This window comes from Trichoderma evansii, assembly GCF_050947405.1.
Source record: "Trichoderma evansii strain SZMC 28006 chromosome Unknown GGI43scaffold_11, whole genome shotgun sequence".
NCBI classification, from domain to species: Eukaryota; Fungi; Ascomycota; class Sordariomycetes; order Hypocreales; family Hypocreaceae; genus Trichoderma; species Trichoderma evansii.
The window spans coordinates 106,946-126,844 of NW_028145195.1; the positions used below are offsets into that span (position 1 = coordinate 106,946).

Here is a 19,899-nt window from a genome sequence, read left to right on the forward strand (position 1 = left end):
TTAAACGAAGGATGAATAGCACCATATCACAGCCTGGAAATCTACCAGCAGATTCAGATTCGACCCCTTAAGATGATCAGTCTCATGTACTCCCTCCTTCTCCGACGTGGCTGTGTAGCCAAGGTCAACTACTCAGCTTGTACACCACTCTCATCCAACAACAAGCTTGAACCGTCTATATTGTCATTGAACCTGACATAGACAACCTGCTCGGAAATATTGATAGGCGAAAAAGACACCATACGAACGACTACCATGAATCACTAGCTAGACATCGGAGTAGACTTGATTCTTGTCATTACGAATTTATTGCATCTATCTTACTATACAGCGGCGAAATCTAGTACTTGGCTGGCTTGATAAACAAATGAATGAAAGCCTGGGGGAGACTTCTGTCTCAGCATCCTCATGAATCATGGAAACATTTACTGGCTAGACGAAGAATTCAGGTTCTGCGTAGCCTGGATCTTGGGAACGGCACCAAATCGCTGGTTACCTTGGTCGAAAATCTGGCACCCATTCATTAGTATCGGCATTATTTTTAGAGGGCAAATGAGAATGTATAGGGAATACTAACCGCATAAACAGACTTCAAAAACACGTCGCCCAAAATGTCAAATGGGTTGTCTCCCCTGGACTGAACTCCTCCGTACCAGTTGTTGTCATCTGCAGGAGCAAAGGCTAGATCCTCAGGCTGAATCACAAATTGAGTGTTTCCAACAGAAACCTTGAATTCAGGGAGGCTGGATACATCCGTGCTCTGGGGGAAGACGTAGCCCTGCTGCTGGTCATCATATTTCGCACCGGGAATAGCCTTGTACAGGGCATCGCAAACCTCATCTGCGACGAGGGCCAAGGTAGTGCCAGTGTCGGCGATGGCGCTGTTGCCGGACTGAGAGATGGCCGTGCCGTTGACAGAGCTGCTAGTTGACGGGAACATCCAGAAACCCTGAGAGTTGTCGACGTCAGTCCAGGCAATTTCCTGTCCAGAGGCTGTGACGAGATCATTGTCGATGTAGCCGAAAGTGTAAAAGGACTGAGCGTTGGCATCACGCTCACTATAAAAAGCCGCGGTGAAGAGCTGAGCCTCACTTGGAATGTCGTCCTGGGTAATCATGTTGGCAACGGGAGTGTTGGCGGGCGTGGCCTTGCCATTGGTTGTGACGGTGTTGATGGATGGCCAAGCGAGGCCGAGAAGACCATCACCAGTGCCCTGTGCAAATTGCTGAGCAAGGGTTGATGCGAGCTCAACGGTCTGATTCTTGATGGTGAGGCCACCGACAGTCACATTGTCGGAGCCGCAGTCACCGGATGCTGAGCTGCCGTCGCCATAGGAGATTTGCCATTTCTGGCCAGTGAGCGTCTTGAAGCTTGACGAGTTCTTAGGGTTGAAGACAGTGTGGCCCTTTTGGATAGTGCTGCTCAGCTCAGTGGAGAAGACCTAAGTAAAGAGAAAGAAAATTGGTTAGCCATGCTGCACATATCCAAGGATGCATCTTTGTGTTGTTTCGTTTCAACTCACCCAAAGATCAGAGGAACCGGTATCAAAGTCCAACAGCAAAGTCTGGCCAGGCGTGCCAATGGTCACCTCGCAAAGATACTCCGAGTCATTTTGCTGGTCCTCTGCCCCCACCTCCCCAGTCTCTGTTCCGTTAGGATCCGTGGAGCCCTCTGGAGTTAGCTTCTTCCTAAGGTGCTTCTTCTTGTGGACGCGACCGCCGCGGGCCTCATGAAAGTCTGGGTGGGCGAGTCCACGCTGGTGGAACTGGACGCCCTGAAAGTACGGGCCAGGCTTGGTAGGCTCAAAGCCGAAGCGATTGAGCAGGTAAACGTAGGACTTGAGGCCGTGGCGCTTGTAGTTTTCGTTGCGGATGGCCCTGATCTTGCTCAGACCGCGCTCGAGGCGGAACTTTGACTGGACATTGAAGATGGCCTCCATGGTGTATGAATGAATGCCTTTTATGATATGATTTATGATATTTGTTGATACAAGTATATCGCGAGGAGAGCTGGTAGTGAGTGCTCTTCTTATCTTGCTCCGACGAAGATCAACACTACTAGCGAGCGGGGAGAACCCGGTTTATTTATACAACGCTCCGACATTCGAAGTTCGAAAGTTATCACTTCTTCAGCTCGAATGCTCATAGCATTCAGATCGTCATACATCTGGTGGCGCCTTATCAGACCTATCGCGCATCGTCGACATGTCGTCTCCCACTATAACGCGCGTCAAGGGGCCAGTTCTACCGTTGCATCGAGCGCAGAGACAGCTGACTGGCTGCCTCAGCATGGTGCCGCATGATTTGATGCAGGTTCTTGTTTTCTGGGATGGGCCTTATTTTTCGTCATCACTCGACCAGCGCGATCTTTTGCCGTCAGGGTGACGCTGGGCGTTCAATGCGGACCTGGAACAAGCCTGGAATAGGCCCAGGCGTCTTGTGATAGCCAGTCAAGGCGCATGAAGTGTGTGCGGAGACAGAAGTGCCGAATCCCGAGTAGCGGCAGAGGCGCAAAGGCGTTCACGAATTGGTCTTGAGGCGCGGCCCGAATGTTCCACAGTAGCTGGAGTCGCACACACTTTATCCAGCCAACCGTGGCGCAACGATAGCACAGCCCCTCGTCCAGATGCTATATTTGACTGCACATTCGCCCAGAACGTGTGCATATCCAGCTTGCATCCTGGTTGATTTTCAGCTTTCAACATGCATTTGCTGTTCTTGTTATAAGTGTATTGCCAACACAAATATGCCGCTATTTCCGTAGAGTCATGTTGGCCAGTCACTGAGGGGAGTGGCTGGCTGCTCTGCTCAATGGATAGTGTTGGTAGCTTTGCTGCCGTCATCATCATCGTCAACTACAGATGAAAAATGTGGAGGTGGAGATGCAGACTAATAACAGCTACTGCTAGAGCTTGCCCACAGAACGGGGCAGCCGCCACTAAGCCGCGGGAATCAAGCATACAAAGAGACATACATGTTAGTACACACGCAGTGAGAATTCGCAGGATATATGCGTTTTTGTAACATCATAAGCGAGCGGTTATGATGGGGGAGAGGGGCCCGTGAAGGGCGTCAATATCTGAATGAGGTGCTGCTGCGTCTTACAAGCATCTCACTAAGCCATTAGATAGCGGCCTTTGCGAGCACGATTACATATCAAGGAAAACCCCGCCTTCGCTGCCTGGCCATTCTCATCTCATTGGAGATATCAAGATGGTTGCTTGATGGGCCATTGGACAGCTTGTTCTCGATCAGCGCCAAGACAAACAATGAGTTAGACATGACGTTCTCGACGGCGACGAGAAATGGTAACAATCAAGCCTATTCGCACTGCTTAATTTTAGCCCGTTTCATACAATGTAAATCGCAAAGTGGTGCGACGTCAAAAGCCTCAAGCCTTTTATAACAGAAACGTGCAACGACTCGTGACTAGCAATTGGTGCATTAAAGCATGCGAATATTAGACAGTTCGTGATGCCTCATATTAACTGCTGACAGCCCCACGCGACCACAACGTCTGACCACGGTAGAGTATGAAAACGGGGAATCACGAGACAGAATGCAAAAGAATTAATTATTAACATTATTCGCTAGAATATACGCCAAAAAGGTTTCTGGCAAAGAGAGAAAGGATGGAAGAAGGTTATTGCTGATATCAGTCCTGCAAGTCATACCCGCTACCAGCCTATGTAAAGGTGCTCTGGTCTGCAACTAACTGCTCCCACTGTATCCACTGGTTCGGATCCGTATCAAAGGACGACAGATTTGGAAAGTTATGCGGCTCTGAATATCCCACATCAAGATAGTCTACATACGAGGCTTTGTCATAGGCGGACGGTGGCCAGGCAACAGGCTTGGGATCAGCCTTCTTCTCCTCGACTTGGGGTACTGACTCCAACTTTGAGGTTTGATAGTCTCGAATCGCGAGAATATATTCGGGCGTTACCGGTTCTGGAAGCCCCTCAGCTTTTGAAGCCTCGACGTAGGCGTCCCAAACTTCTAGTGTCCATTTGCCCAGCGCTACGTAGACAGAGCCCGTGAACTCTGAGAATACTTGAGGAGCGCGCGCAAATACGACGCCGATTAATTTCCACGCTTTTTCGATATCAGGTCCTGTTTTGCGGGATCGAACTTCCATGAGCAAGTACAGCATGGTATTCCAGCAGTAGCTGGTTCCGATCTGCCACAGATACTTATCCAAGCCCATGTGGCCTCCTTGTATCATGTTTGCATATTCCAGAAGCTTCATAGCATTGTGAAATGCTATATCATGGTCTTTTTGTGTGGCCATGGGATATCGATGGGCAAATTGTCGTAAATTGTGCGCAAAGAGCCTCATCTTGCACATTGCTGACCGTATCATGATGGATATAAAAGTGTGAAGTGGATTCAAAGGGTCACAGTGCCGCAAATATTTCTTTTCCATGTGATCCTCAACTTCGTCAATGACGTCGTCCTTTGTAGCGAGCGAGATGTCTGGGCTGTACAGCATCTCCCAGCGCAAATCAAGGGGACGAGTAGCTGCGCATTTGCACAGAGACGCAATCATTTCGCATTTAATAATACAAAGCGATATTCCTGTGATACCGTTATGATCCTCGGGGAGAGCAGCCATGCCCGGGTAGAGTGCGCTGTCTTCGACATTGATAGGCCTTTTTGTATCGGCAGTGGAGATTTCTGGCGATGGCTTGGTGCCCATGACATCGGCTGTACGAAAGTCGATGTGGGCAATATGCCACCAAAGCCGCCTTCGCATTTCTGTCTCAAAGGGAGGTAAGCCGAGAAATGTTCCATCGCGGTGGAGGCCCATTTTACGAGCCAGCCGGACAGCGACGCCGGATAAGACGAAGAGGGTATCGCATCGATAAATGTTTCTGACACATATCTATTGGGTCGTATTAATAAAAAGAGAAATAAGGTTGAAAGGAAGGGATTGACCGTAGTAACATACTATAAATATAGAAAACGCTTGAAGGGTCATCAAGTTCGCTGTTGACAAGAATCTCGCATTCACCAAGGCTTGCCGAGTCGCATTTCGATAGCGATAAACGACAACTTGCCACTCTATACCAAAGAGCTCCTGGGCCTCGTGTTCCTTCAATGCACAAATGGAGACTAAATAAAAGGCAAAGATGAGCGCCTCTAAACTCTTGGGTATACGGTCTGGATTTGGCAGCTCATTTGCCAAGACGGCCCAAAAGGTGGGCAGGTGTAGGAATTTCATTATAGGATCAACCCTATCTAGGAACACATCCTTTAATTTCGATATTAGCGGCAATGGAAGATGGTATTTGGTAAGGTCCATGACTTTGTCGCCTCTCTCAGGCTCGAACATTAGCCCGTCTTCAAGGACATGGACATCCTCTTCTGTTGGTTCGCTGAAATTGGTGGCTTCTGGATGTTGGAACTGTGGCATTCAAGTCAATAACGGGGCGTCCAAGTCAAATAAAGAGAAGAAAGGCTGGCATGAAATTTACATCTTCTGACAAGTTGGACCAGAGAGCACTAACACAGCGTAAGTATATCCTCGTGTAAGATGCAAATCAGTCATCGGCATACCTGTCATAATATCTTGACGCTCCTTCTTTCATGATAAATTTTGGCGGCATAGGGTCTTCATGATCCTGACTCTTGACTATTGACATAGTCCCATCGCTCGACTCGGGAGTATTATGAGACTGGGACTCTGTTTCCGAATCAGAACCCTCAGTGCCATTGCTTGGTTCAATCTTGGCACCATAGGCCTTGAGCATTTCTTCATATCGTTTCAGCCGGGCATGAAGCGTCTCTCGAGGAGGCTTCGTTCTTTTCCGCTTTCCGCGCACGGGGGCGATAAAGTTGCATTGTTTCTCTGCTTTGGTGCAATTCATACAAGGAGCACGCCTATCACATCTGACCTTGCGCTGTCTGCAGCTGACGCAAGAGTAACCCTTGAGGTCGCTGCTGGGCTTCTTTGGCAGCTCCATAACCGCTTGCTGCTGTCGTGACGCGGCCAAACTTTGTTTTTTCCCTTTTCTCGGGCTTAAAGGACAAATTTAAAGTCCGAAATGAAAGAGTTGCGGAGTAAAGCGCCTGTTTCGACTCATGCTCAACGAAAGGATTCATGAGTTTTGGTGCATTTCGGGGCTCGGGCGTGAATTTTTTGAATTTTGAGCCCCGAGACGCGGTTTAGTTTAGCGCCGCAGCAAAAGGAGTTATGGGACCTCATCCCCTTATATAACTGCAACGTTTTTTCTTTTACGCTACGTTTGTTCAAGAGACTCAGAAAACTAGGTTTTTACCGAGTTAAAAATCTGTTTTCTCGTTTTTTTCCTTCTTTGCTGAAGTTGCATTCGTTATTCACAATGTCTCAAGGCACCTCCAACGATGAAAAGCCACCAACCGCCACTACGGAGGTAAGCGTCGTTAAGATGGAGACGCATGAGTATCCAACCAATCGGATGCGAATAATCATCATGGGGTCGCTTTACCTGGCAGTCTTTTTGGTTACTCTGGTATGAATGCATCAACGCAAGTTACAAAGCCAACATAGGACTAATTTATATATGTTTTTTTTTTCTAAATATAGGACACAAACATCATTTCGACCGCTATTCCACGTATTACAGACGAGTTCCATTCTCTTAACGACGTAGGATGGTATGGCTCGGCGTATCTACTCACACAGTGCAGCTTCCAGCTCCTCATGGGAAAGGTCTACAAATATTATCCTACAAAACCAGTCTTACTCATCGGCATTGTTCTCTTTGAAGTTGGCTCGGCCGTCTGTGGCGCAGCTCCCAGCTCAAAAGCGTTCATTGTCGGTCGTGCAATCGCTGGTTTGGGAGCTTCGGGCATATTTTCTGGCATCATGGTCGTCTTGTTCCATACAATTCCGCTGCAGCAGAGACCCGTCTATCAAGGTCTTTTCGGAGCTGTCTTTGCACTTGCTTCTGTCGTAGGACCTGTCGTTGGAGGCACTTTCACGGACAAGGTGACTTGGAGATGGTGCTTCTATATCAACCTGCCGATTGGTGCAGTGTCACTTATCGTCACTACTTTGATCCTGCGTATGCCCAATCAAAAACTTGAACCAAAAGCGGAAACATTGCTCGGTAAAATCCAGCAACTCGACCCGATTGGCAACTTGGCTTTTTTCCCAGGTATTATCTGCTTGATTCTGGCTCTGCAATGGGGTGGCAGTGAGTACGCTTGGAGTAATGGTCGGGTTGTTGCTCTTTTGGTCATCTGTGGAGTCTTTGTTTTGATATTCATTGGTACTCAAATTTGGAAAGGAGAAGATGCAACAGTCCCTCCTCGTATCGCTAAGCAGCGCAGCATCGTCGCGGCCCTGTGGTTCGGTTTCTGGAACGGCGCTAGCATGATGGTTGCCATCTACTATCTCCCGATTTGGTTTCAGGCAATCAAGGGTGTTGACGCTATCAATTCTGGACTCATGTTGCTCCCCACAATTCTCTCGACAGTTGTTTCTTCCTTGGGATCTGGCATTGCTATTTCTAAAATAGGCTACTACACCCCCTTCTTCATTATAAGCACAGTCATGATGCCGATCGGAGGAGGGCTTTTAACGACGCTTAAACCCGAATCTGGCCATTCCAAATGGATTGGCTACCAGGTCCTCTTTGGACTGGGGCTCGGATTTGGCGCGCAGCAACCCATGAACGTCGTGCAGACCGTTCTAGACAGACCTGACATTGCAACCGGATCCGCTCTAGTCATGTTTATTCGTTTCTTGGGCTCTTCCATCTTCTTGCCTGTTGCACAAAACATCTTCCTCAGCAACTTGGTTTCGAAAGTCCACTCCAATATTCCAAATATCGACCCTGAGGAAGTGGCTAACTCCGGCGCCACGGACTTAAAGACTTTGGTTCCGGCGAGTGACCTGAAGACGCTTCTTCTTGACTACAACGATGCGATTATGGTTGTTTTCTACTTGGTGGCAGGGACGGCTGCGGGAACTGTCTTCGGCAGTGTCTTTGTGGAATGGCACAGCTTGAAGGCTCGCGCCAAGACTGACCAGGCGGGAGCGAAACCAGTCCAAGCGGATCCAGATTCCAAAGAAGAGGGTGTGGCAGAGCCGTAAGCCAGATTGGGTTTACGAAGTTGCGGGAATCGAACCGTCAGATATTGGCTGTAAATTTGGGGTAGACGAGCCAACAGCAGTGGGGTGGCATATAGATTGTGCCAAGAGAATACGCATATAGAAGAGACACGCGAGACAGCTTATTGTTCATGTATATACTAGGGGCTAAAAGTTTAGAATATAGATTAGCCTGTACTACTTCATCACAATTCCACTTAATCCTCAATCAAAATCACTTCTCCGACATAATTCCATTCGCAGCGTGATGTTATAATTAGATACGAAGTAGATATGCTTAATAAATGATGTAAAGTGTAGAAGAAGGATAATTTAAGTGGGTTGTTTTCTTACAACAAAAAGTATAAAAAGCCTTGATAGCTAGTTACTCATCTTTATAGAGGTATGTATGATAGAGTATTATGCTGCCCCCTCAGTGCGCTATTAATCTATCGGCCATTTGCACAAATTGAGGTAATGCGCCAACAGCGCATTGGATCCAGCTCAGCAATCATCTATTAGTGCTGACGTTGACACGCCATAAGGAAATAAACCAAAAGAAGAAATGCTAGGTATTATCGTAAAAGCTAATATGAGAAGGCTGCTGACTACCTACGCAGGCCATGAGTCTGGATGGCGCTTCCTCCTCGGCCACTGATTATATAAATATCGCAACCTGCCGATTTATTTGATTTGAAATTTGATTTGTAAAAAATAAGATTGTTTACTACACTTATTCAAAAGCTTTAGCCAGCATTTTTGTTTTCTAAGCAGCTTCTACTATGGAGTTTAAAGTTACTGAGCTGCCAGACACCAAGATCCCTGCATCATCACTTACACGAGACGATGTTGCAAAGGAAGTTCCGGGTCTGTTGGCACTTTACGATGAATTCCCTCATATCATTTATACAAAATCAGACCCGGTCTATGAGTCGATAAGCCCTTCATTTAATAGAGCTACAACCACCAGACCGTTGGCTGTAGTTCGCGCCTTGGACGAGACTCATGTTCAAGCCACCGTCAAAGTAGTTCAGGCGGTAGGCTTGCAATTGGCTGTTCGCTCTGGAGGAGCAGAGATGGAGGGAAGAAACTTTCGAGGAATAGACAAGGGAGTTATGATTGATATGCGCAGCTTGTGTTCTGTAAAAGTATCGGAAGACAAGAAGTCCGCAGTGATTGGTGGCGGCACCATCGTAGGAGATCTCGCTCGTGCTCTCAGCAACGAAGGCGCCTTTACACCAGTAGGATGGCACCCGAGACTTGGATATGCTGGGTGGTCAATGGCGGGAGGATATGGCCTTTATGCTGCTACGCACGGCCTTGGAGTCGATCACATCCTGGGCGTGCGTATCGTTCTTGCTGATGGGTCTATCGTTGATGTTGACGAGAATCGCCATCCTGATCTGCTTTGGGCTCTGAGAGGCGCTGGAAATGGCATTTGGGGAGTCGTGACGCAGTTTACCATCAAGACCTACCCGCCGCCAAACCTGTTAATCGGCAGTGTAAAGTTTCAGAGGAAATATTGGCCGGCTGTGCTGGCGGAGTGGGCCAGCAATATTGAGCCCAATCTTCCAGAGGAGTATACAGGCGACATCTATTTTAGAAACGAGATTTTGGATACGCCAGAAATGAATGTTTTATTTGCATGGTGCGCTAAGGAAGGCGACGGCCTGCAAAAGGGGTGGAGCTATTTTGAAGAGATCAAGTCTCTACCTGGGGCAGACGTGGTCCGAATTGGAGAATGTGAGTCTCTTACCATCAACTAATTATGCCAAGTCGACTGACATTTGAGGATAAAGCGGATTTTGCCACCTTTCTCTTGACCGAATTGACAATACAGCCTGGCGCCTTTGAGTACCGTGGAATTATTGCAAAAGGCATCACTGAGGGTGTAGCTTCAGCTCTGATGGACCAGTGGAACGATCCAAAAGTTTTCATGGGCATTCCCAGCCATGTAGCCCATGGAAAAGCCATCCAGCCAAACCCTGGTTCATGCTTTCAGCTTCGTTATCCCCACAGACTCTTTCCATCCTACGCCCATCACATAGAGTTGACGAGAACGAAAGAGGGAGACGAGGCTGAGATTGGTACGGCTACCAAGACAGTGGAAGCAATCAAAGCAACTGGAGATGCTTATGTGGGAGCTTCGTATGCAAATTTGATTCACAGCGAGAATACAGACTGGGAGGTTACTTATGGCAAGGAGACTTTGAACAAGCTGAGAGAGCTGAAGAAGAAGTACGATCCGGAAAATTTCTTTTCCAGAGGATATCCGGTTTTGTAACTTGTGTTTCATACATTAGCTAGAATAAATGTTTAAATAATTGATAAACGTTAATCGGTAGTAGATGGAACCCCTTCGTTGTCCTCGCTGGTGTAAGTCAATTGGACCACAGGATAGACATCTTTCCCGTAGGTCGAATTCAACGTCACAGCTCCAGCAGTGGTGCCATCTTCAAGACGCGTCCAAGTCTTGGTCGATTTACCAAGGTCCTTGATATCAATAAGGATTTGTCTAGATCCTCGTGTCCATGAACCGTAGCCTCCATAGCCAGTGTGGCGACCGAAGCAGAAGGCAAGACCGTTGCCTGTCAAGCCCAAAAATGTGAGATCTTTTCCCCACTTGAAGCACCAGTCATCGCCATGATCATGACCACTAAAGACGCCCATGAGATTCTCAGTTTCTAATAAAGCCTTCATAAACGCTTTGTCTTGGCCAGTGTACTCAAAACTGGTCGTGGCGTTGTATAGTGGAGATTGTACGCCTTGCTGAGAAAGAGGATTGTCTGCATTAATTCCAGGCTCTTTGTGTTCATCAACGCCGTCGGTCTGCTGAAAACCATACATGGCGCCGACGGGAATATGGACAAACGCGTATGAAGGCAGAGTCTTCTTATAGCGCTTGGCCAGTTGGGCTCTTGTGGCTTCAAACCACTCTACAACGCTTTCGTCTACCCAATTTGGCCGACTGACGTCGGAACCATCTTTTTCTTCTTCTTGATAGTAGTTTCTTTGGTACAAGATTAGTAGGTTGCGATACTTATAAGATTTCAAGATCGCGGAACTTACCCGCCTCGGCTGTCAAAGAACCAAAGGATCATAGCAGGAGTAGGGTCGTATTTATCGTTGGACATTACCTCCAGGTAGTAATTGGAGACTCCAGCGTTTTTATCTTTTACCATATTTCCTGTTAAGCTGTTCTTGTACGTCTTCTCTCTCGCATATATGTTGGCAGAAGACAGATTGTAGGCTGAATCGTGGTCTACAAAGGGTGAGCTACTATCTGCATGCGTCCATCACAGGCAAATACCCACTGCCATACGTCGATGCCCAGGGAAGCTTGCGAGCCACCAAAGGAGAGACAATTTCGTCGACATAATCGGTGGAGTTTTTCTTGAAGGTGTTTTCTCCAGTGATGAAATCTCCATTAATCACAACAAGCTGAGGAGACTCTTTATCCAGCACCGTCTTCATCACCAGCAGCGTATCCACGTCCTGAAGCGGGCCCCAATCTGTGTTTTCCGCTTCGCCAAAATGCAAATCATTGAAGACTGTCATTTGAAAGGTACCTTTAGGAGTGAATCGTAATTGAGGCCAAGCAGAAGAGTACGCAGGAACAGCCGCAGCCGCGATCTGGCGGCCCATGAGCGCCGCCGACATGAAACCGCTGAATGTGAACATGGCTGCGATCAGAGCGAGTAGACAGTAGGGCAATTGTGAAATTTCAGCAATAAACCATGCGCAAATTGTAGATTTGATCGGTATTTATCTCTGAAGCTATTCACTTATAACTACCAAATGCTCAGTAATAAATGTGCCGCATTCCCGACGCTATTGAAAAGTTCCTGCATCTCGAGCGACCGTCTTTCGATTCGCGATTGTCACCAGTGCAGGGTTACATCCCACGTGAAAAAGGTGTCCAATCGGCAGCAACTATAACTTCTCGTCAATCTAAACTGACAAGGACTCAAATACAGCCGGCTGACGCGGCATACAAAGTCGGCGCGTTGTGGGGGTGTCATACCATGCTCCAGTGGTAATCCGATCCACGTGGGTGCTGTCAGAATGTAGAAACAGCCACTGAAGTTTAGCATAGGTTGAGTTTAAGGCTGGAAGCTGAGATTACTGTAGTTGGGGTAGGTATTGCGGGAGCTACCTTGATTTGGAATGCAACCAATCCAGTGGTATATAGACCTAGAATGTGCGACACGGTGTAGGAAGCGACTTAGCGAAAGTCTCTTAGCAGCAAGGATATTCCATCGCTTCGCCCAGCAATCGCTTCACTATCCGCATGTTTTAATTGCACTCACGCTGCTGTATTACTTGCGGAGACGTCTGATCTAGTCATCAAACCGGAAACTAGGTGCAGCCTTTTGAACGGTTAATAAATATTTATTTGACTCTCAACTTATATTGAATACTTAGGTAAATCAACAGAAGCATAATTAATTAGATGAGCAAATGATCAGTTAAACTAATCGAAGCGGGGCTTCTTTATTTACGCTTTCTTATCTCAAGACAATTAATCAGATAGCGTTTGAATGCGTCAGCAGAAATAGCTGCTAAAAGACGCTCATCCCCATTAGTGTTTCGAATAGCGTTCAAGGTATTCTCAATGCTAAATCGCGCCATGTTTTCATAAAGCTGCCACCTTGTTCTACCTTCTAACACCCTTTCCCGGAGAGCTGGTAATATTGGAGTAAGCCTTAGAAGACCCGCGTCTATATTTGGAGCACTGAAACGTTCTATCCATTCGTCATACGGACATGGTTCCATATGAATCCCCAATAGATCATTAGCCACCCTCGTACTGCATTGTATGATCAAAATATAGCTGAAGATCATCATCTTCAGCTATCAGGCAGTCGGTATTCATTAGTCCTGTTGGGCCAAAAGCTGCGACGCTAGAGGCGTAGTGAAATGGCTTCTGATGTATATCGCAGGCAAATCGTATTATATTATGAGTTCCAATAACATTTGCGTTAAAGTGGCTGGAGTATGGCTGGATATAATTGACCTGCGCCCCAAGGTGATAAATAATGTCTATTTGCTTGGCCGGATTATAGTACATAGTTGTTGTAAGACCCAACATTGGTTTACTAAAATCTCCAAGTATAGTCTCGATTTTAGACGCAAGGTAGTCATCAAGTGCGAGCCTGTACTTTGTAAGATTGGTTGATAGTCGCCTGGATGCATCCTCATGTGTCTTGGCTCTTATTAGACAAGATATCTTTTCGATTCTTGAGTCGATTATTAGTTCTTGCAGCAGATATGCCCCGACAAATCCAGTCGCTCCGGTTAAAAACACATTAATTCTTTTAGGGAGAGCCTTAGCTGGCGTCTTGTACGGATTGAAGGAAGCAGCCTCAACAAATCGATTGAGGTCATTAACACTGATTTATCATCTCTCGACTCTTTTTTTAATGCTCTCTCAATATCTTCAACCTGAGCCAGAAATAATATCTCTTCGCATATCATGGCTGTTGGAAGATCAACGCTGAAATGCTTTTGGATCTCTCCTAATAGTGTCGGAATAAGTATAGAAGTTCCGCCAAGGAGAAAGAAGTCACTTTCAGGATGATGTAAATAGTACGACGCCAGCTTTACTCAAATTAGATGCGCCAGATGTCGTGAAACATAAAGTCATAGATGATCTGCTGGAGAATAGAAATTCGGACCGATTCGTATCTGCAGAATCCCAGCTACTACGTTCACCGAGTACAGTAAATGTAGCCTAATAACCATCGTTAGTGCTATTTTGACTGGCTCAAGTCGCCCACACGTCGATGTTTTCATCTTGGCCAATATACTTCGCCTCTTTTCCGCGAATGATCGCCGTAATCAGCTGGTAACTGTTCGTCAGTTAGTCAAAGATGTGCTACACACCACCACATTCGAGCACACCACTCGCTATTATCATTTGCTAATTTTTTCTTATACTGTGTCAGCGACCTTTGGCTAACAATCCGACAGCTGAGGAACTCCAGCCGATACGAAAGTCGCTCTGCCTCCATCTTCGTGATCGCATGGGTTCTACCAAAGATTCACAAAGCGCTACCTTTCGTCTAATTGCTTCAAATAATATGAATCCAGCCAATGACCGAGACGAAGCCATGTGGATGGCAGATGGACAGGATGGGTATACCGCTACAGATTCTCAGGGATTCTTTTTGGTAGTGATGGTTTACAGTAACAAGCTCTGGCTGTGAATGCGCTAGAAGGCGTCAAACGCAGCCATATTAGAGTGTAGTTCCATTTAGACTGATGGTGCGCTACCGGAGGATTCCCCATAGGCCGTATTGAATTGTGTGCATTTGTGCAATTGCGGATGCTTTCAGCTCCTTTTGAGTATCTGGGTAATAAGGTTGAAACAATACGTGTATACATAGATACATGACCACAAAAATTTACATGTACTCAGCTTCCGTTTTATTTCTGCAGGATTCCGCCATGACATAAATACTCGGGGCATGAACTGAATTCCTAATCGATCGCGTCCTTCAACACGACGCGTAAGTCTCATTCAAATGAAGAGTGGTCTTCTTCGTCTTGTCTGAATGCTTCCACCTTAACGAAGTAATACTGTTCGGCCTCGTCATTGTTTCCACCTCGACGCCAGCCTTGTTCGAAATGAGGTCCAATGCACGAATCAGTTCAGTACTTGGTTCCCAGATGGCAACTTTGGGGAATTTCCACTTGCGGGCTTCCTCCAAAGCATCTAGCAGCAAAGCAGCCAGAACTTCGGGTGAGCCCTGGCCAACCACCCTATCTATTGCCAGATGCTTGAAGCCGTAATGCCAGTATATCCAAGTGTCGGCAGCTTCGCAGATGGCGCCATGCGGATAGGGCCCTTCGCCACTACGCAGCTTGTTATTGAGGAAATCGCCCCATTGGTGCAACCAGGTAACCATTTCTGCCGATGGGATAACAGCAACATGCACCTCATCTGACTCAACTGCCAATTTGTCAAAGCTTTCCTTCAAGTTCGCTACATCGCGCATGCTCAGCGCTGAGATCTCTTCGTCGGCTAAGAGACGGGTGCTGGGGAGGCCTGCGCGATCCCCTGGCTGGAATTCGCCAGAGGGATGCGTTATGTTCGATACCATCGAGGGTATCAACTCCCAGCCTTGGCTGACATAGAACTATACAGGTATTGGTAAAAAACAGCTCGGCTTGGGGCTATCATTACGTACATCGCCAACACTGGTATATAGCATGCTCGCCGCCGCATCAGCTGGTCCATCTAACCATTCCGCAACGTGTTTGATGAGCAGCGACGCAAGCCCTAGCCGTCTATAGTCCGGATGAGTACCGACGTAGCCGATGCAGTAGCCATTCTCTTCGCGCACAGACTCGCTATCCCGAACAAGGAACGGGCGGCGTACCGTCTTGGTCACTGCGAGCACAACTTTTGGGTCGTCTGCCAGTGATATGCACCAGAATCGTGTGCCTTGGTTGACAGTCAGTGGGTGCTGTGCGAGATACTCCTCATGTGCCTCAAAAGCCGAGGCCGGGAAGGATGGCGCGAAAGCAGCGGTGACGACTGCGCACCATGGGAAGCGTTGCTCGGGAGTTGCTTCCCCAAGGACAACATTCAACGGGCCGCTTGGCCCTTTGATAGTAGTGGTAGTTGGCAAAGTTTGTGTCATATTTGCGCTGCTTGTTATCTTACTTTGAGGGATATTTGACTGATTGCATCCTATAAGTTTTATATAAAAGTTGGATTGCGCTCTATTATCTGATCGGATCTATTGGCGGTTTGAGTTGTTGTGGATCTGGTACCGTACCCAATTGAAACAAGTCCGCTTTTAGGCAACAGCGAGCAAAAGAGAGATGATTCGCAAGAGGGTTACGAATCGAACAACTAGTTACAGGTAGGTCTTTGTTTGTGTTAAAGAAGGCGCATGTGATCCAATTGCGAAATCGCTGCTGAGTTGCAAGGACGCTTCAAATAGAGTCCATAACATACCTGTTATGACAGTACGGCTCATCTTATTCGCAGCCATAATGAGCGGTTAAGCGACAAACAAGGATCCCTAGAACCACAGCCAGAGCCGCTAAAATCATTGAGCTACATGTTCATGTAGGCACTTTGTAAGCCCCAGATGTCTTAGACCTAACTATCTTTATTTTCCGTTTCGCGACAACGGTATGAACACACTAACCAATTGGAAACTACAGAGATGTTAGAATTTGGGCTTCTTGTTTCCTATACATTTTAGAACCGCAGTATAAGCCTTGCACAGCCATGCCATAATTGATAACGGCACTACAGCTGCGATCCCAGAAGGCCATTCATGGTTCGATGACCCCTCCGCAAATCCCGGATTGGTTAGTTCACGGAGAATAAAAAGAGCTAGGGAAGAACCTCGAGGAAAAGCACAGAAGAGTTCCCCAACAAGATCTCCAGGACACGTAGGAGATGACGCAGGTGATGGCGACACAAGATTCAAGACATTGGCCAATGTCAGTACCACCAAGAGCTTCATTACATTTACAGCACCAAGTCGCTGTACGTGTAAGCCCATGTTCAGTTTTAATAGTTTATTAACAACTGGTTGTCTGAACACCGTAAAAGAGCATGATAAATTGAACTTATATATCAAGTCGTTCTTGGAGGCTCACTCCGATGTAATTGGTACAATTGCGGTTTGTTTCCAGTCTGCTGGGAGAGCCATAAGACAAGTAATTTCAGTATGCGCGCGAATAGAAAATGGAACATCTTTTAGCTGATGACTAAGCATTCGATGTTTTACAAAGTGCAGCCTTATCTGATGTAGGAAATTTTGTTGGATATTTTATCTTTACAAAAAATATCTCATAAACAAATGTTTTAGGTGATTCTTATTTCAATTTTTCTCTGTTTTAATTCATTTAATATGTGTCCTATGCAGCACTAAAGCATTATCTTATCTCATCTGATCGTCCCATGCTCTGTAACTGTAATCCAACCCCAATTGGACTTCTGTGTATATTTGTGTATCCAAAAGGTATATGTACGTCCTATGAGCATTTTTCCACAATGACACGAGAGCTACAGATGTGCCTAGGTAGGGTGTCTTGATGAGTAATATCGCGGCTCGATATCTTTACCTCATCCTCCCGGTAGCCAACAATGAACAAAGGCAAATTCTTCTTGCCACGCGAAAGAATTATCATAATCATAGCATATGCAATAGAGAGAGTTTTAATTTGACTAAGAATGAAGCAAATAATCAAAGCAGTTAAATAATATCCTCGTCAAATATACGAAGTATTACGGCTAGCCAATTGATAGCTTGATGCATATGCTGGAGCTACTACGGAGAAAGCGCCCAAATCTTGCTACTGATACTATTTTACAGGTGGCAGAGTGCGTTATATATATGGTGGCCTACACAGTGCAATCAGAGCTGCCGTATATGCAATACACTCATGCTGTAGCTCCAATGAAGAGTCACATTCAAAATTACCAACTATCGGCTTAGCTCATTTGCGTTATTGACCAATAAGAGAGTCTCCCAGTCTGGTGGTTCGCCTGAAAGCTGCCCGATGATGAAACTCTGTCATTTCCAGAATTAAGGTTAGCGGCCGCGAGTTATGGGAGGGTGGCCTCTCCACCACGAATTGCAAGATGCTATGTACGAAACTTTGGTTGCATGGGTTCTATTTTGTGGATTATGCAGGCCAGAGATCTTGATGAACCAACAGGCATCCTATATCAAGAAGCTGAGGGACAGTGGATGCCGGTCATAAATCTTCTCAAATATATCGTCCCATTGTCCATTGAGTTAATATGAACATAGTATGCAGATGTTCACTAGTTATATAACTCACCTTCCAGAGAAAATTTATGTATAAATCTGGGCTTTGTAGCTCTTCTCATATTGATTTCCGCATAGCTCTCGCTGACACAGCTGAAAAGTCGGTTATACTAGGTGTTCCTCACAACGGGTATACTATTTTGCTCTGAAAGTTGAATATTCCGCTGCAATAGTGCATTCTAATTAAGAAATGGACTGAAAAATATAAAAGAGATCATTAGACATTGGGCAATGTCAGTATAAGTGTTGCTTTAGTATCCTTCGATTACCGTAGTCGTGGACGCATCGAAGGCGAAAATTAAACAAAAAATGGCGCCTAGGATCGATATTTCCATCACCGTTAGAATTGATTAAAAGGAGTGCGCAGTGTAAAATATGGCAAGTTGAAGTATCCATCATCGTTATAAAAGCACTCTGAATCTGGTAGCATACCCTACACAGCAGCATGGCGAATTAAGATTTCTCGAGCGAGGATCCAAGCTACTCTTTCATAGGCTCTTAGGTTAAATTATTCTGTCAGTATTATTGTTTGAAAAATGTTAGTAAAGTCTCACGGGATGTTTGACTTTTATTATTCTTAATGAATTATCATGGCTGGTGTATGCAGAGGGCGTGGATAACAACTGCCCAAATCTCCACCATTTGATCCTTATTCAATAGCGCAATTCGCAACACCCTCCATAATATACTATATGCAGTTAAAACTATCAAATTAAGCAGCTTATTCTAGGTGTGTACTTTGTTCGGCTAATTGACAGCAGTCATAATTGTCCAAGATTACTTGGCCTGTTTTCGAACTGAGTGGAAGAAAGCAGTACTAATCTATGCAACCCACACAGGTACCAGATACGTGATGCTACATCAAAATTTTCATACTATTTAGCATTTTACACCATCAATCTGCCATGTACAGGGGACTTTCTCCCTGTAATCGGGGGCAAATTATAAATTTCGACCGATATGACCCCAAATTTGCACCACCAATGACCAATTGGTGGAATGACAGCCTTCTTGGCACCAATGCGGGTTGCAAAACTAGAGGCCCAGCCCAGGAACAATTCACCCGGCGCCCCAGATCTTATGGGCCAGATGTGGAAAGGCGCGCTGAATGTGGCATTCGGCCCGGCGGGGAACCCAAGCCACCGATCCGCATCTTATGCGAGTTGACTTAACAAGTTGGGGGGTTTCCGTATGTCCGTCTATGCAGCTCAGGGCTCAGGCACAAGCTTGTCTAGAGCGAAAAAGAAAGGCAGTATTGAGGCAAAGTATAGTATTAGTTACTTGTAGTAACTAGTTTGGCTTGGCCGCATATTATTTAATATTAACCATTAATCCGGATGGAAATCCTCCACATGCGTATGAGGGGAAGTTCAACGCTACTGGCATTACTTGTACACGAGACGGACACATGGAAGGGCTGAGGGTACTTTTGACGGTCTAGATGGTCTCGCAAGGCTGGAATGCAATATCCTTTTCATTCTCAGCACACATTGTAGGGAAGGATCAGGGATTGAAGGAGCAGGGGATATGTTGACCGCAAGTAGGATTATTCCGCCTTGTTGTAATAGGTTGGTACTTTAGCCGGCGAGTGACGAGGCTGGATGCTTTCTTTGATGCTCATATGTTTGGTCTTACAGAACTGTTGATTAAGCACAGTCTGGATGATACGGAACTTCAGAAGCGTCAAGTTGCGAGTTTCTTTATTTACAGTTTCGGTTACACACTTGATGATCACTGCTTCCATACTTGGAGCGACTCTTCAGCTCTTCGTTAAGGTAATGCAATAAGGGTGCATTGTATGAAACCATACCACGTTTTTCTCCACCCATTTACAAAACTTTGAATCTATTTATGACTGGTAGAGTTCAGAATGCGGAGAAATACATGTGTTTGATATACAACGAATTGGAATTTTGATCAAGAGTTTCAAAAGAATTGAATCTGCTATAGTTTAGCTATCAACAAAGGCTTGATTCATGGTAAAGCGAAGATACTTCTATATGTAGCATAATAGAAA

The 19,899-nt window shown here is 46.1% G+C and overlaps 6 protein-coding genes across 6 annotated transcripts; 1 reads left to right on the forward strand and 5 right to left on the reverse strand.

The window, feature by feature from the left end:
- Nucleotides 1-225: 225 nt before the first annotated feature.
- Nucleotides 226-2,071, reverse strand: GGI43DRAFT_53939 (aspartic peptidase domain-containing protein). The gene is made up of 3 exons (XM_083209979.1): nt 1,523-2,071; nt 578-1,441; nt 226-509 (listed from the first exon to the last, which is right to left on the reverse strand). Exons 1-3 carry the CDS (start codon nt 1,937-1,939, stop codon nt 426-428), a joined length of 1,365 nt encoding a protein of 454 aa, XP_083060040.1. The 5' UTR covers nt 1,940-2,071; the 3' UTR covers nt 226-425.
- Nucleotides 2,072-3,684: 1,613 nt separating this feature from the next.
- GGI43DRAFT_423097 (Zn(II)2Cys6 transcription factor) lies at nt 3,685-5,965 on the reverse strand (the record flags this gene model as incomplete). Its single annotated transcript, XM_083208191.1, has 3 exons — nt 3,685-4,884; nt 4,951-5,377; nt 5,559-5,965. 3 exons carry the CDS (start codon nt 5,963-5,965, stop codon nt 3,685-3,687), a joined length of 2,034 nt encoding a protein of 677 aa, XP_083060041.1.
- A 378-nt stretch (nt 5,966-6,343) lies between these two features.
- GGI43DRAFT_423098 (major facilitator superfamily domain-containing protein) lies at nt 6,344-10,363 on the forward strand (the record flags this gene model as incomplete). The annotated part of the gene is made up of 5 exons (XM_083208192.1): nt 6,344-6,493; nt 6,568-8,078; nt 8,481-8,482; nt 8,854-9,822; nt 9,957-10,363. 5 exons carry the CDS (start codon nt 6,344-6,346, stop codon nt 10,361-10,363), a joined length of 3,039 nt encoding a protein of 1,012 aa, XP_083060042.1.
- A 50-nt stretch (nt 10,364-10,413) lies between these two features.
- On the reverse strand, nt 10,414-11,724 carry GGI43DRAFT_423099 (metallophosphoesterase family protein; the record flags this gene model as incomplete). The annotated part of the gene is made up of 3 exons (XM_083208193.1): nt 10,414-11,089; nt 11,149-11,341; nt 11,394-11,724. The coding sequence occupies 3 exons, from the start codon at nt 11,722-11,724 to the stop codon at nt 10,414-10,416; spliced, it is 1,200 nt and encodes a 399-aa protein (XP_083060043.1).
- Nucleotides 11,725-14,386: 2,662 nt separating this feature from the next.
- On the reverse strand, nt 14,387-15,792 carry GGI43DRAFT_427653 (uncharacterized protein). The gene is made up of 2 exons (XM_083208854.1): nt 15,273-15,792; nt 14,387-15,221 (listed from the first exon to the last, which is right to left on the reverse strand). The coding sequence occupies exons 1-2, from the start codon at nt 15,726-15,728 to the stop codon at nt 14,580-14,582; spliced, it is 1,098 nt and encodes a 365-aa protein (XP_083060044.1). The 5' UTR covers nt 15,729-15,792; the 3' UTR covers nt 14,387-14,579.
- Nucleotides 15,793-15,796: 4 nt separating this feature from the next.
- Nucleotides 15,797-16,842, reverse strand: GGI43DRAFT_405892 (uncharacterized protein). Its single transcript, XM_083206091.1, has 2 exons — nt 16,261-16,842; nt 15,797-16,173 (listed from the first exon to the last, which is right to left on the reverse strand). The coding sequence occupies exon 1, from the start codon at nt 16,605-16,607 to the stop codon at nt 16,266-16,268; it is 342 nt and encodes a 113-aa protein (XP_083060045.1). The 5' UTR covers nt 16,608-16,842; the 3' UTR covers nt 15,797-16,173; nt 16,261-16,265.
- Between the last annotated feature and the right edge of the window lie 3,057 nt (nt 16,843-19,899).

What these genes read in the sequence shown, in the direction of transcription:
- GGI43DRAFT_53939 (XM_083209979.1), bottom strand. Translation starts at nt 1,939, where the DNA reads ATGGAGGCCATCTTCAATGTCCAGTCAAAGTTCCGCCTCGAGCGCGGT. An exon ending in CCGGTTCCTCTGATCTTTGG is followed by an intron (nt 1,442 to 1,522) that starts GTGAGTTGAAAC and finishes CTCTTTACTTAG; the next exon opens with GTCTTCTCCACTGAGCTGAG. An exon ending in TTTTGAAGTCTGTTTATGCG is followed by an intron (nt 510 to 577) that starts GTTAGTATTCCC and finishes AATGGGTGCCAG; the next exon opens with ATTTTCGACCAAGGTAACCA.
- GGI43DRAFT_427653 (XM_083208854.1), bottom strand. Translation starts at nt 15,728, where the DNA reads ATGACACAAACTTTGCCAACTACCACTACTATCAAAGGGCCAAGCGGC. An exon ending in TATATACCAGTGTTGGCGAT is followed by an intron (nt 15,222 to 15,272) that starts GTACGTAATGAT and finishes ATACCTGTATAG; the next exon opens with TTCTATGTCAGCCAAGGCTG.
- GGI43DRAFT_405892 (XM_083206091.1), bottom strand. Translation starts at nt 16,607, where the DNA reads ATGGGCTTACACGTACAGCGACTTGGTGCTGTAAATGTAATGAAGCTC.